We start from the raw sequence: 15303 nt of genomic DNA on the forward strand, positions 1-15303 counted from the left end.
TATACAAAACTAATAATAGCTGTTACTTGCTAAGTGCTTACCTTGGTGCTGGTCACTATGTTAAGGGCTGTATATGGATTGTCTCATTTCATTCCTATATCAACCCTTCAAGATAAAAACTTTATTGTCTTCATTTCACAGTTGAGCAAATTGAGGTTTAGACAGATTCAGGATGTTGCCCACCATCACACAGATGCCAAATGGTAGAGTCCAAACTCACCAGGCTCACGATAGCCTTTACTCTCAACGAACCCTCAATAACATTACATTAGTTACTAATATTATTGGAGTTAACATTATCTATGATCACTAACACAAGAATCCTGTACCATAAGCCATACCAGAAAACCATATGGAAAACCACTGCTGTCAATAATTAACTCTGAGAAAGAAATACACACGGTGAGGTTTCTTAACTATCACCTTATTCCAACACTGTTAGAGTGTGATCCAGGGGAAATAATTCTAGCAAATATTTTGCTTTTACAAAATAATTCCTGGAAGAGGCAAAGATTTCTTAAATAAGAAATAAAAAGCACTAATCACTTTCAAAAATGATATATTGGAATACATTACAATTAAATAATTCTGCTCATAAAAGACCCATAAGAATGAAAAGCAAATCAGAGATAGGGGTAGGATATTTCTATGCCTAGATCAACACATATATGTATAACACACACAACACACAAAAGGGCTCAGATCTGAAATGAACAAAGAACTCCAATATATCACTAAGGAAAAAAAAAACTCAATAAAAATAATGGTCAACACATGTGAATAGTCATGTCATAGAAAAGGATATCCAAATGGCCAGTACACATATGAAAAGGTGTCAGTTTCATTAGTAATCAGGGACTAAATAAGAAGCATAGAAATACTACTGCATATCAGCCAGGATGGCTAAATTTAAAAATATCAACCATACCAAGGACCAGTGAGAACGTGAAACACCTAGTACTCTCATACATTGCTGGTAAATTGGTACAACCATTCAGAAAATCATTTGGTATAATATGGCATAAGTTACAGAAGCTAAACATAAGCCTAACAAATGAACCTAACATGTAAAGCTTAGCTATACAACCAAAAGAAGACAGTATATAGCAAAAGACATGTATAATAACATTCATAGCAACTTTATTCAAGACAATCAAAAAAATGGAAACAACCCAAATGTTTTCCATCAAAGATAGAATGGATAAAATAAATATTAATGCATTCATACGATGGATATGCACAGGATTAAAAAGAACAACTACAGCTACACACACAACATGGAGCAATCTCCCAAACAAAATAATGACTGAAAGAAGCCAAAAACTGAAGAGTAAATTCTGTATGACTCCACTTACGTGAAATTCAAGAACAGGCAAAACTAATCTGTGGTATTACAAATAAGGATGGCCGTCAATTCTGGGTGGATTTGCAGGCAGGGTGGGTGTTTGGTACTGACTGAGAAGGAGCATAGGGAGGCCTGCTGGGGCAAGCTGAAAATGTTCTATGTATTAACCATGGTGATTAATAACTAGATGATAAAACTATACATAAAAATTCACTGAATTGTGTACTTAAGATATGTGCTCTTGACTACTATGTCTGCTCTGTAATATAGTAAAAAAGCTTTTTTAAATAATAAAAATATAGTGAGATACCATTTTTCACTTAGCAATTTAGCGAAAATTTTAATATAGAAAATGAGCTGGCGGGAGTACAAAATTAGTACAAGTTCTAAAGGGAGCAACTGGCAAGATGTGTCAAAGATGTTCATTTAAATTAACTAAATTCATTAACTTTACATATATTAATAAAAATTAAATACCCTTTAATCAAGTAGTCCTGGTATTTCCCCTACAGATATATGTGCACTTGTAAAAGTGTATGGACAAGGATATTCAATGCAATGTGGTAAGAGTGAAAGACTGAAAACAATCTGGAATGTCCATCAACACAGACTTGCTAAACAAATTATAATACTTCAAGAGAATTTAATACCAGGCAGTCATCAGAAAGAATGAAGACGGACCTATACGTAGTATATTTACAGATACAGAATGAACACCAAGATAAGCTGTCCTTTGAAAGAAAAAAGCGAAGTACAGAAATACACACATATACACATTTATTGGATAGTGCCATTTGTTTGAAAAAAAAGACTATATGTCTGTGTGTGTAATATACATATATAAAACAGTTTCAAAAATTAGGTCTGGTAGCTACTTTGCCTTTAGGTCAAAAGGCCATTGCAACTAATAATTTAAATTCTCTGAGTTTTTATTTCAGTACAATTTTTCAGTATTTTCTTTGCCGAGGTGTAATTTATCAAATGTTACAATTCTTAAAGATATTTTACCATAAAACCTAATTTAAAAATCAGATTAAGTATGCTACCATAGCCTACTGCCAACTTTGAATGTTTTTATTTGTATACATGCAATTTCAGTAGTTATTCCAGGAATCCACCAGATTTAAAATGTCTCTTTATGGTTCCTTCTAACTTAATGCAACTTAGGAAAAAAGTTCTGAATCTATAACTGACTGTTGCCATAACTACAGAGAGTCCATCAGCTCTAACTATAGTTTTATGCAATATTTATTCAACAAATAAACATCCTCTTTGTTTTCATGGTAATACAAATCACAATTTGTAAGTATGTATTTGTTTATGTCATTTTTATTGTCTGTCTCCCCTACTAAATTGTAACATAAACAAATACGTGTACTATGCCACCTACTGTCAGTCTCTTACCTGTCTTTCGTACTCCTGGTTTCATTTTATTTAAGTCTTCAGTAGCCTCGCCAAGATTTTCTGCTAGTATTCTAAATAAAAGATTAAGATCTTCTTGATTGAGATTAACCTGTGGAAGTATCATTAAAAGAAAAGATAAAGATATTTCATTTTAAAATGAAACAATTTTAGGGGCGCCTGGGTGGCTCAGTTGGTTAAACGTCTGCCTTCAGATCAGGTCATGATCCCAGGGTCCTGCGATTGAGCCCCATGTCGGGTTCCCCTCTTGGTGGGAAACCTACTTCTGCCTGCCACTCCCCTTGCTTGTGCTCTCTCTTTCCCTGTCAAATACATAAATAAAATCTTAAAAAAAAAAAATTCCTTTAGGGTCCCTGGGTGGCTCAGTAGGTTAGGCATCTGCCTTCAGCTCAGGTCATGATCCCAGGGTCCTAGGATCGAGTCCCAAATTGTACTCCCTGCTCAGCAGGGAGTCTGCTTCTACCTCTCCCTCTACCCCTCCCCTTGCTCATTCTCTCTCTCTCAAATAAATAAAATCTTTTTTAAAAAATTCCTTTAAAAATTGATAAACAAAATGGAACAATTTTAATATAGAAAACAAACTACTATTCATAAGACACTGAAGAAAAAATTACCTTAACACTGAAAAATTATATATTCACTATGCACTCAAGTATTTCACTACTTATTATATTTTAAAATTTTTGGTTTCAAAGATAATAAAATGTTTGGAGAAAAAAATGTGATTTATAAATCAGTATTAGTTCCATCAACTTAACTTATATAAACTATAGTGAAAGATAATAATGATGAAAGAAATCAGATCATTAAAAAAAGTGACAAACTCAGAAAAAAACAGAAATTCTATATTTTTAAAAATAACAACTCCAATGAAATAAAAAGGCTATCTTCAATATAAAAAATAAGCTTTTCCCTAAATGCTGTAGGTGTACTTAGACACCCCTAAAATTAGAAGTATGGATATATAACATATAAAATGAGATATACTAATAAATAATTTACACACAGATCTCTGCTATTGTGTACATATAGCAAATTCAACAATTAAGTAATGAAGAGGGGTCCAAGATGGTGGCATAGGAAGATCCTGAACTCACCCCCCGCCCCCGTACACACTAAATCTACAACTACATGTGGATCATTTTCCTGAGAAAGACCTGAATCCTGACAAACTGCTCTTCAAAGCAAAAGATAAAAGGACCACACTGAGATGAGCTGGAGAGGCAGAGAGACATGGTCTCCCAAAAAAGCCCACCCCCAGTATGGTGTCACACAAAAGGGAAGGATATCACCAGAGAGGTGTTTCTCATGGAGGAGCGAGGAGTTGGTGCTCCCCATGGGGTACTCGTGCCCCTGAGATCTGCACCACAGTGAGAAGCTCCCAGAAAGTCTCGCTTGGAAAACCAACATGGATGACCTCCAGGGGTCCCAAAATGAGATTCCCCTCTTAAATGGCTTGTCCCAAGATTCAGTGAAAAAACAGCAGTTTGAAAAGCACCTAGACTATATTTGAGGGAAATCCACTTGCTGATCTGGGGGCACTGGCCGAAAGAGCAGGAGACATGTGAAATACTTCTGGGAAACTGACATGCTAGCAGAGCCGCTGTTGCACTCTCCACATAGCTCGCTAGCATAGACAGGAGAGCTCAGACCTAGCACCTTCCCAGAGCCTTGCTGGGATGAGTGGGAGAGTAGTCATGATACTTGCTGAGGCTAGAGTGCACTGGCAATTGAAGTGCTCCCTCGCAACCTGGCTGGGCCAGAGAGGAAAACTGCGGTGGAGTTCTCCCACTTCCCAGCTAAAGTTTGCAAGTGCAGGCATTTGCAACACGCCCATGGTTGGAGCTGGTGAGCAGTGCCGGCATTTTCCCACTCCTAGCCTAAAGTCAGTACACAGACATACAAGGCACTAGCCTGTTTTGCTGCTGAAGCTCATGGGCACATGCAGTCAAGACATTTTCCCACTGCCTTTCTGAAGCCAGTGAGCATGCTCTGTACCCTACACTCACAAGGTGTCCTAAAGCCAGCAGGGCAATGCACAGACAGCAGACTGAAACACATCCTCGGTCTGTGAAAAAGACCTATTCACTCAACCTGGAGCATCAGCCTAAGGGACAGACTTCAGGTTTCCCACACACCTAGAGATTAAGGAAGAGCTTTCAGAGTATGAAAGCAGGGAGACAACAGCCTTGCACATCCCCTTGGCCTCATCATAACTAGACAAGACTTTCCAGAAAGGAGTTCATACACTCATTTATACACCAATGCAATACATCAATTTTTTCAGTTGTTGCTCAATGGAGACTTCCAGATCTCCCATCTTGAGCCCAGCAGGGATTATGATCGCAGTCTCATAGGACTGTATACACTTGCATATTTCAAAAGCTGTTGCCTGAGGGTCTGGCTTCCAATCAGCCTGAAACTAGGTGCTAAATAATATTCCTCCCCTTGGATCCACTGACAGATCTTGGTATACTCTAAATAATAAGGGCATACCAATAATAATTCAGGTGGCTTAGACAACTACGACAGTTCAAGAGACAACCACAAGCTATGGCAAGGTTGAAGGAGAAGGACGATCACCTAAACAAGGCCATTCATGCAAGAAAAAAAATGAAAAAAGCAGCTATTTTACCTAATATACAGGAACAAACACAGAAAGTCAAGCAAAATGAGGAAACAAGCATTTTCAAATTAAAGAATAAGACAAAACCTCAGAAAAACATCTTAATGGTATGGAGATAAGCAATCTATCTGATAAAGAATTAAAGTTATGATCATAAAGATACTCACGGAACTCAGGAAGAGAATGGATGAACACAACGGAAACTTCAACAAGGAGATATAAAATATAAGAAAGTACCAAATAGAAGTCAGAGAACTAAAGATACAAAAACGGAACTGAAAAATACAGTAGAGGGGTTTAGCAGCAGACTGGATGAAGGAGAACAGATTAGTGAACAGGAAGATAAAGCAACAGAACTCACCGAGACAAAGCAACAACAGCATTTTAAAAAATTTTTAAAAATGAAGCTGTCTTAAGGGACTTTGGGGACAACAATGAACAAAAGAACATCAACATTATAGAGGTCTCAGAGGAGAAGAGAGAGGAAAGGGGCAGACAACTTTTTGAAGAAATAATGCCTGAAAACTTCCTTAACCTAGGGAAGAAAACAGACATCCAGGAAGCCCAGAGGGTACCAAAAAAGATGAATCCAAGAAGCACTACACCAAGACACATTATAATTAAAATGTCAAAAATTAAAGATAGAGAATCTTAGCGCTTCTTAGCAGAAACTTTACAAGCCAAAGAAGTAGAATGACATATTCAAAGTACTAAAAAAAAATTTCCAACCAAGAATACTCTACCCAGCAAGTTTATCATTCTAATAGAAAGAGAGATACAGTGTTTCTCAGACAAGCAAAAGCTAAAGGAGTTCATAACCACTAAACCAGCCTTATAAGAATTCCAAAAAAGACTTCTTTAAGATGAAAAGAATTGGCACTAATTAATAAAGAGAAAACATATGAAAGTAAAAATCTCACTGGAAAAGGGAAATATATAGTAAAGGTAATAGATTAATTACTTATAAAACTACTAAAAATGTCAAAAAACAAAAGTAGTAAAAATAAAATATGTAAAAAGTGACATCAAAAACAAACTCTGTTGGGGGGGAATGAAGAGTTTGGGATGTGTTCAAATTTAACTGCTACATTTAAAAGAATGAAACCGGACCACTTTCTTACACTATATACAAAAATTAACTCCAATGGATGAAAGTCTTGAATATGAGACCTGAAACCATAGTGCTCCTTTAAAAAAAAAAAAAAAAAGGTGTTAAGCTCCTTAATATTGGTCTTAAAGATTTTTCCTTAGATCTGACTCTAAAGACAAGAGCAACAAAAGGAAAAGTAACCAATTGGAACTACATCAACCAAAAAGCTTCTTTCTGTACAGAAAAAGAAGCATTATTAAAATAAAAAGGCAACCGACTGAATGGGAAAAGATATTTGCAAATCATATATCTGATAAGCAATTAATATCCAAAATATATAAAGAACTCATACAACTCAGTAATAAAAAAAAAACAATCTGGTTAAAAAATGAGCAAAGGACCTGAATAGGCATTCTTCCAAGAGACACAGAAATGACCAACACGTACATGAAAAGATGCTCAACATCACTAGTCATCAGGGAAATGCAAATCAAAACCACAGTTAGACATCACCTCACACCTCTCAGAATGGCTATTACCCAAAAGATAAGAAACAGCTAGTACTAGCAAGGATGTGGAGAAAAGGGAACCCACAGGCCCTGCTGATAGGAATGTAAACTGGTACAGCCACTATGGAATATAGTATGGAGGTTCCTAAAAAAAAAAAAAATAGAACTACCATGTGATCCAGCAATTCCACTACTGCTTATCTACCCAAAGAAAACAAAAACACTTATGCCTAATGATGTAAGTCAGAGAAAGACAAATACAGCAAGATTTTACTTATATGTGGAATCTAAAAAACAAACAAAACAAAAACCATGCAATGTATATAAACGTTGAATCACTGTTATACGGCCAAAACTCATATTGTATGTCAATTGTACATAGATACATACATACATAAATGTTAAGTAACACTTAACTGAAGATTAAATTCTGCTAAATAATAAACATCTTTTTGGACAACATCTCATTGAAATTTTTGTGTACCAATCAGTAAAAAATTTCACGTATCATATTGATTTATACTAAGAAAGTTTTCAGAATCTAAAATTTCAGTAAGGAGCTTTTTTTCACTCATATACTTACATTCATTGATTCAAGATGTCCTTTAATTTCTACAACAGGCACTTTGTGATACCAAGATGCAGCTAGGTTCCGATTTACAGAAAATTCCAAGTTAACAGGGTGCAAGAGCTGAATATCAGGATGGGAGATGCCTGGCTGGATCACTGTCCTAATGAAAAATATAATTGATGCATAAACATAGGAGAGAAAAGCAACTTATCATTAAAAAGACACAGAATCAAAAGTTGCTGCTCTAAACATTGATTTGAAACATATTTAAGTATTTACTAACCTAAATCAATAATTCACTTTAGGGACAGATTAAAATACACGATATACAATCAGCCATTAAGAAAACCTTCTTCTTCAAACAGCAGGTCACACATGGATTAAATTTTAAAAAGAAATTCATATTGTTGAATATATGGGGGAATCATCAAATATAGCTGTACAAGGACTGATATATGTATTGATACAGAGATTTTTTTTTAAATGGCAAGATGAACAGTTAGCATTTTTTAAAGAGTTTGAAAAAGCTCTTCTCCATGATTATTTTCTAGACTTGCCTTATAATTTTCCTTTTTTATTTGGGATAGTTAAATCTCTTTGGATGGGGTAGAAAATGATTTTAAAATGTATAGAGACTTTCATATTCATCTGGTGGGAGCTCTACAGATACATCATTACTTACACAGATACTTATAAAACTATACAAGCTCAATTAAATCATGAAGAATCACTCAGACAAAACCAAATTGAGAGACATTCCCTGAAAAAAATAGACTGCACTCTTCAAAACTGTCATCATCATGAAAGACTAAGAAAGGCTGAAGAACTATTCCAGAGCAAGTACCTAACAGTACAGAAATCCTCCTCAGTAGCATAGGATATAATTAAATGCCAAACGTGATCCTGGATCAAGGGGGAAATTACTATAATGGAAACTACTGGAACAACTGGAAAAATCTGAATATTGACTGAATATTAGATATAATCCTGGATCTGTGTTAAATTTCCAGAATTTGATACTTGCATTATGGTTATATAAGAGGATATATGTTCTTGCTCTTAGGAGACACATGCTAAAGCATTTAGAGCAAAGGGTTAAGATATCTATACTCAAAAGGTTCAGCAAAAAATATTTTAACTTCCAGTTATAAAATTAATTAAGTCCTAGGGATTTAATGTACAGCAAGGTGGCCAGCTAATAATACTGTATTGTATATTTTAAAGTTTCTAAGAGAATAGATCTTAAAAGATCATCACAAGAAAAAGAATTATAACTATGTGCAGTGATGAATGTTAACTAGACTTCTCGTGGAGACTGTTTCACACTATATACAAACAGCAATCATGTTATGCACATGAAACTAAGATAATATGTAAATTTCATCTCAACTGGAAAAATTAAATTAAAAAGATGTTTTAAATGATAATAATGGCATACACTTAAGAGTTAAAGCAAATGTAAACAACTGGTGAACCTAGGTGAAGATTATAAGTGTGTCCATGGTAATATTTTTGGAATTTTTCTGTAAGTTTGAAATTTTTCAAAATAAAAACTTGATTAAAAAATAAACAATTCAGGGGCCCTTGGGTGTCCATTCGTTTAAGCGTCTGCCTTTGGCTCAGGTCATGATCCCGGAGTCCTGGGATCAAGCTCCACGTCTTCAGCAGGGAACCTGTTTCTCCCTCACCCCCACCCCTGCTCATGCTTTCTCTCACTCTTTCTAACAAATAAATAAAATCTTTTTTAAAAGATGAATAAACAGGGGCGCCTGGGTGGCACAGTGGTTAAGCGTCTGCCTTCAGCTCAGGGCGTGATCCCGGCGTTATGGGATCGAGCCCCACATCAGGCTCTTCCACTATGAGCCTGCTTCTTCCTCTCCCACTCCCCCTGCTTGTGTTCCCTCTCTCGCTGGCTGTCTCTATCTCTGTCGAATAAATAAATAAAATCTTTAAAAAAAAAATAAAAATAAAAATAAAAAAATAAAAAATGAATAAACAAACAAACAATTCTGTGCAAAAGAAGCACTGTGGGTATGAATTTCAATGTACACAAAATTTCATGGAAAACGTTAAGTAATACTTAAATCCAAAATTACTGAAAAAGAGAGGATACCTAGAGAGCTTGAGCTTTGTTAGCTGCACATCCATTCTATCAATTACTGGAGGGTTTAAAAAGTCTTCCCCAGACACCAGGCTGAACTGATTTTGAACTCTGATTAGCCCAAGATCGACCACTACCGCATTAGTGGAAATGGAAGACTGTGGGATGACTATAACCGGTGCTTTCAGATCAATATTGATAGAAACACGAAAACTCCTCTGGGCAAGATCTTTCACACTTCTGGCAGCCTTTTCTGCAGCCTGAGCAGTGGCAGCACTTAGAGCCTCTTTGGCTGTCTGGAAATTGCTCAGGAAGTTCTGTAGACACAAAGTATAAAAGGAGAAAAACAGACAACAAGCACATCGTTAATAATGCAATCTTCCTTTTTTTATCTCTGTGCTATTTTTTTTCCTGTACATAACTTTCAATTGAGTCTTATTTATCTAGAATTAGGAAGGAATCACCAATCATCCGTCTGTGTTTATGAGCTACCTAATAAAGGCTAGGGTATTTGAGAAACAGAAGGGGGAAAAAAGCATTTTCAGTATTTTTTTACTTGAAACTTTGGTTTCACTATGTTCTGGCAAAAAATAATTCCAGTTCTAGACAAAAATCTAATTAAATGACTCAGACTTCAGCTGTTAAAAAGAGGTTTTGACCTCTACATTAATACATAAATACCATCTATAATCAAAACAACGCACACCCTAAAATCCAAAGTTTGTAAGATCTGCAATCATAACTACCAGACTTAAGTATTTCTAAGTTGAAAAATCAATATATAAATAGAGATTTTACCAGAAGTGACATGAGGAATTTGTGAAGATAGACAATCTGAATACAGCCAACATTCAGTGATACCACACCATCCACTTTGGACATGTCAGTATAGGACTCTCCCTCAGTAGCATCTGGATACAAATCCAAGTTAAAATGAAAAACTTCATTTCCCATTATTGATACAGCCTGAAAAGCAGAGAGTTGAATGTACTCTGTCCAAGAGGATAATGACAAAATTAGTCTCATTTAAAAGGGGCTTATATTTTTAATCATTATAGAAACAAACATTTGTGTAACAAAATATATTTAATATTTCTTAAAGTATATTTAAAATTAAAATCTCATATTCAATTATCAAAACATATTAGCTATTTATTTATTACACCTACTTTTTTATGGACTGTCTTAGGATCAACATCTGTGACAATAATATTTTCCAGTCTGGCAAACAGTGACTGTTTTCTTGACTGAAGAGAAAGAGAAGAATCAAGACCTGAAAAAAAAAATTATATTATTATAATTTCTAAAGACCTACCATAATAAAATTTTAAGGTATTTCTTTTCATTTGTAATTTTATTTGGGGGTGAGATTTTTTAAAACTTAGCTATATTTGAACTCCCAACTGATAAAGAAGTGGCAATATTATATATTTTTAGTGTTATAAACAATGAAACTTATAAATTCATTGTAAGTCAGTTACCTGACTTTTCAACCTTCTGAAAAAACTACACCTGGTACAAACTGATTATCTCGGGATTTTAGGAAATCCTTTATATCTTATATCCAGTTATTTACATAGAAGCTCTAAGTTTCATGAATCGAATTCACTATAGATGCACTGCCAACTGGGAAAGAACAACAACAAAAAAGCCGTAATTTTTTGGTCTTTAAGTTATTCAAGAATTTCATTAAATATATTCTTTATGTTTATCAGATCACAGTGAGCTGGCAAAGACAGAGTTAGATTAGTTTGAGCAGATTTTGCCTGAAAGACATCATGGGCTCATATGTTTTCTCTTCATTACGAGGTTGTTTGCATTTGTACCAAGATAAAGCATATTCATAGACCTTAACCTGAATTCTGGGTTGGCGTCTATCCTAGCCCATCAACAGCATCCCCACATGGACATTAGTATCTCTTTTCACCACCAAGACAACTCCCAGAAAGATTCAAAATACTACCTTGTGTGTTTCAATTTGATGGTCAGATTCTGACCAGCATCTACATCCCAAAGAGCAAAGGAAACATGCAGTTCAAGTATGTCATAAAAAAACTATACAGTTTTCACAGCTCGGCGCCCTCCGTTTGTATATTCTTTAATATTAAAAAAAAAACTATCTTTTAAATAATTTTTAACAGTGTGAAAACTTTTACCTTGAATCTTGATTTCAGCAATATTGTTCTTCTCATCGCAAACAGTGACACAGAAAGCATTCAATTTGGCAAATAGCCTGAAGTCAATAATGTCCCTATCTTTAGAGGATAAAATCACTAAAAATAAAACAAAGCATTATATCACACGGGAGTCTAGTAATTCAAACTCTGTAAGGTTTCTTCCTTAGATTAAGTGATCCACAGTTCTGTTTTTAAAAATTATAAAATTCTCAAGTTCCTAAAGATTTCAAACATTTTTTTTGCTTTATATACTCTGTACGGTTTGCATTTTTCATATTGAGATATGTTACTTTTATAATTAAAAAGCAAGAAAAAACCACAAAATAAATAACATAAGGACACTGAAACTCAGAGAAGTTAAATAATGTGCCTATGGTCACATAATTTAAGTAGCAGAGGCAGGATTTAAGCTGAATTCTTTCTGATCCAAAATCTGGGCTCTTGACCAACTAGATGCTATCCCTGCACTGCTAAACCTCATGTCTCTGGGTCTTACTTCCTTAACCGTAAAATGGAAGGGAAGACTAACCCTCTGTGGAGTCTCTTCAGGGGCCACTGACAGGAGAGGAAGAGCTCAATGTAAATATAGGTATTCTTCCTGATTATCCACCTAAAGCATCCCCACCACCACCAAAGAACAAAAACAGGTATTTTTTTTTTTAAAGCAACAGTATTAGTTACCGTCACCTTATATAGCAGTTACCCACATATGATTTTGTTTGAAGAAAAGGACAAAGTGGGAAAATGGCGCACAAAAGACTGAACTAAATGATCTCTAAGAGTCCCCGTTTCTCTCTAGGATTCTAACATGTTTGTTAACAAGAAACAAAGTGTTTTTCATACCTTTCTGTAGAGCTGAGTTTTTTTGTTGCTTCTCATCTGAAACTTGCACTTCTTTGGAATCACTTCCTTGGTCATTGGATGGGAGTATGGTTGTCAGGTAATTAATAGAAGACAGAAGAGCTTGTGTTTGCAGCAACAGATTTAAAGATGAAAACGCCACCTAGAAATTTTTTAAAAAGAAAATTAGTTTTCCAGGCCAATTATACCCATAATATCCATGATGGACCAGAAAGGCTTCTAGCTGGACTCATATCACTGCTTTTACAGCTTGGAAGGAAGAGAGAGGAGATCAAGATCCACAGCCCAGACTCCTTAAACAGAAAATACAGATAGAGTGAATCACACTTACACATATTTAGAGTTCCTATGAATATCAAAGTAACCTAATTACTCCATTTCCCAAACATAATTAACATGGAGCCTATAATCTGCTTGTCATGGCCATCCCGATATCCATCATATTTTTGAATCTTCAATGGACTCTCTATTATGATTACATAAAACATGTAAGTTAAACCATGAAACTCCAAAATCACCATGTGTTAATACTAGGTCAAGAAATGATTTCAAATGTGATATTCATGAGATTTAAATATAACAAGTACAATAATAAGTGAGTTCTCAGTTACTAAGTGATCTTCTAAAACCATAATGGCCCTATCATTTAAATAGACAGACAGATAATATATCTTTTATAAAAATAAGTTAACATTTTTTAAAACAATGACTCCAGAAAGCTAAGACACCAACAAAAATTGCTGTCAGGAATATGTGGTTTTCTAGTAGCAAATGAAAGTTTTTTAAAAAATCTTTGCTTATATAAAAGAATTTCCTTTTATTACCTCAAAGCACTAAGTGGATATAAAAAACTATAAATATTCAACAAATTCTCCCATCTCTCAAAAGTGTAACCTAAAATTCCTATCTCTGATTATCTTTTTCATGTAACCCACGACTACATTTTGTCTCCTCTTCCTCCATGTGACTACCTTAGTGTGGCTCCAGAAGTACTCAACATCTCTCCTTGTTTTTCACATACTTTCTCAGCCCTGCATAATTAAACAGCAGTATATAGTATGATTTGTTTAAAATCCTGTTGTTTTTTTGTAAATCAAAGTTCCATCATCTATAGCATTCCCTTTATAAGAAATAATTAGGATGTGCTACAGTAAGTTAAAACACCAGCTCTATGATACTCAAAGGTAAATATAGAGCATGGAAGGTATCTATGAGATTAATTTATAACTTTTATTGGTTCTTGATAATTCTATCAAATTACTCAGTCATTATTCCTCAAAGGATACTGGAGCCTTTCACAGTAAGTTATTTTCAAAAAAGGTATATTGTTTTAAAAAAATTTCTTACCTTAAGTGTTTGTTCAGTTTTTTCAAAGGTGGTTTGAAAACTGGGTCCATTCTTATCAGCCTAAAAAAAAGAACAAAAGTTCTAAAGAAGGATTTAAGACCCGAGTAAATAAATCACTTATTTATGATCTTTAATTTTTTAAATTATTCAGAACTGTAATTTTATGTATATTATATAATTAATTTTATTGTCATTATTTTAAATTTATAGCCAAATTATTTATTACAGTCATGCGAATTTGTTCTCCTCTTCAAATATGGAAGACCACGGTAACATTCACTTCTGGGAAACTACAGCTAGAGACCAGAATTATAAACTCCGAAGGCCAACAGGCTTAAAGGTCATCTAGCCCATCCAGAGTCCATTTTATATCTTTGGGAAGTCTATTTTAGGTTCTCTCCAGTGAAAGAAACCTCATTTTCTTACAAATTCAATCTTAAGAGAAATTTGATTTAATTAGGTCTTCATACTAAGTCAAAAATCTGTCTCCCTTCATAATTATCTATTGGTTCAAGTTCTGTCTCTTAGGAACATCCACAGTAAATTCAATTTTACCTCTTGTGAGAAGCCTTCTGGCTAGGCCAGTTTCTCTGCCTCTTTTTTTCTTTTCTTTAAGATTCTATATATTTATTTGAGAGGGAGAGAGAGCATGAGCAGGGGCAGGAGGAAGCAGAGGATGAGGGAGAAGTAGACTCCCAGCTGAGTAGGGAGCCACAAGCGGGACTCGATCCCAGGACCTCAAGGTCATGACCTGAGCTGAAGGCAGATGCTTAACCAACTGAGCCAGCCAGGTGTCCATCTCTGACTCTTTAATGCAATAAAACTTAATGCTCTTCTTTGTGAGAGAATCAATCACAATATATTTCAATTTTTATCTACTTGTCTATCTTCCTACAAGTCCATAATTTCCTAGAAAACAGGGAATGTTTTTCATCTCTATATCCCAAGTGCCTAAAAGAACCTGACAAAGACATTCAATAAATAGTTGTTGAATGATTAAACAAATCAACTAATCTTGAATGAAGCTAAATACCATTACTTCCTTCAGCATTTCTCATATATTTTTTTGAGTCTCCCCCAATCCTGGCAGTTCTCTTCCAATCAAATTTGACTTTATCCCTTTTAATGAAGGATACTCAGTCAAATCTCACCTACATATACAACGAATACAGGCAGGTGAATATGCCCCAAGAGACAGGAGTGCATCCTAGTTCATCCCAAGCTTCCATCTTTGAGGACAGGGAGCTTGGTAGC

General features: G+C 34.9%; 1 protein-coding gene across 4 annotated transcripts in view; it reads right to left on the reverse strand.

The window, feature by feature from the left end:
* The window catches only part of VPS13C (vacuolar protein sorting 13 homolog C), a 218369-nt gene that overhangs the window by 85406 nt on the left and 117660 nt on the right, over window positions 1-15303 (reverse strand). For all 4 annotated transcript variants that reach the window (XR_006782128.2, XM_087859292.1, XM_045810443.2 and 1 more), the window contains 8 exons: window positions 14050-14109; window positions 12685-12844; window positions 11821-11937; window positions 10834-10937; window positions 10463-10630; window positions 9677-9981; window positions 7576-7723; window positions 2750-2858 (listed from right to left, as the gene is read on the reverse strand). Coding sequence is in view for 3 of the 4 variants with exons in the window: in XM_087859292.1 (XP_087715418.1) it covers window positions 2750-2858; window positions 7576-7723; window positions 9677-9981; window positions 10463-10630; window positions 10834-10937; window positions 11821-11937; window positions 12685-12844; window positions 14050-14109 (1171 nt within the window). In the remaining variant the exon portion in view is untranslated. The remainder of the gene's footprint in view (window positions 1-2749; window positions 2859-7575; window positions 7724-9676; window positions 9982-10462; window positions 10631-10833; window positions 10938-11820; window positions 11938-12684; window positions 12845-14049; window positions 14110-15303) is intronic.

The sequence above is a fragment of the Ursus americanus genome, chromosome 36 (assembly GCF_024610735.1).
Source record: "Ursus americanus isolate L20-20 chromosome 36, mUrsAme1.1.p, whole genome shotgun sequence".
Classification (NCBI taxonomy): Eukaryota; Metazoa; Chordata; class Mammalia; order Carnivora; family Ursidae; genus Ursus; species Ursus americanus.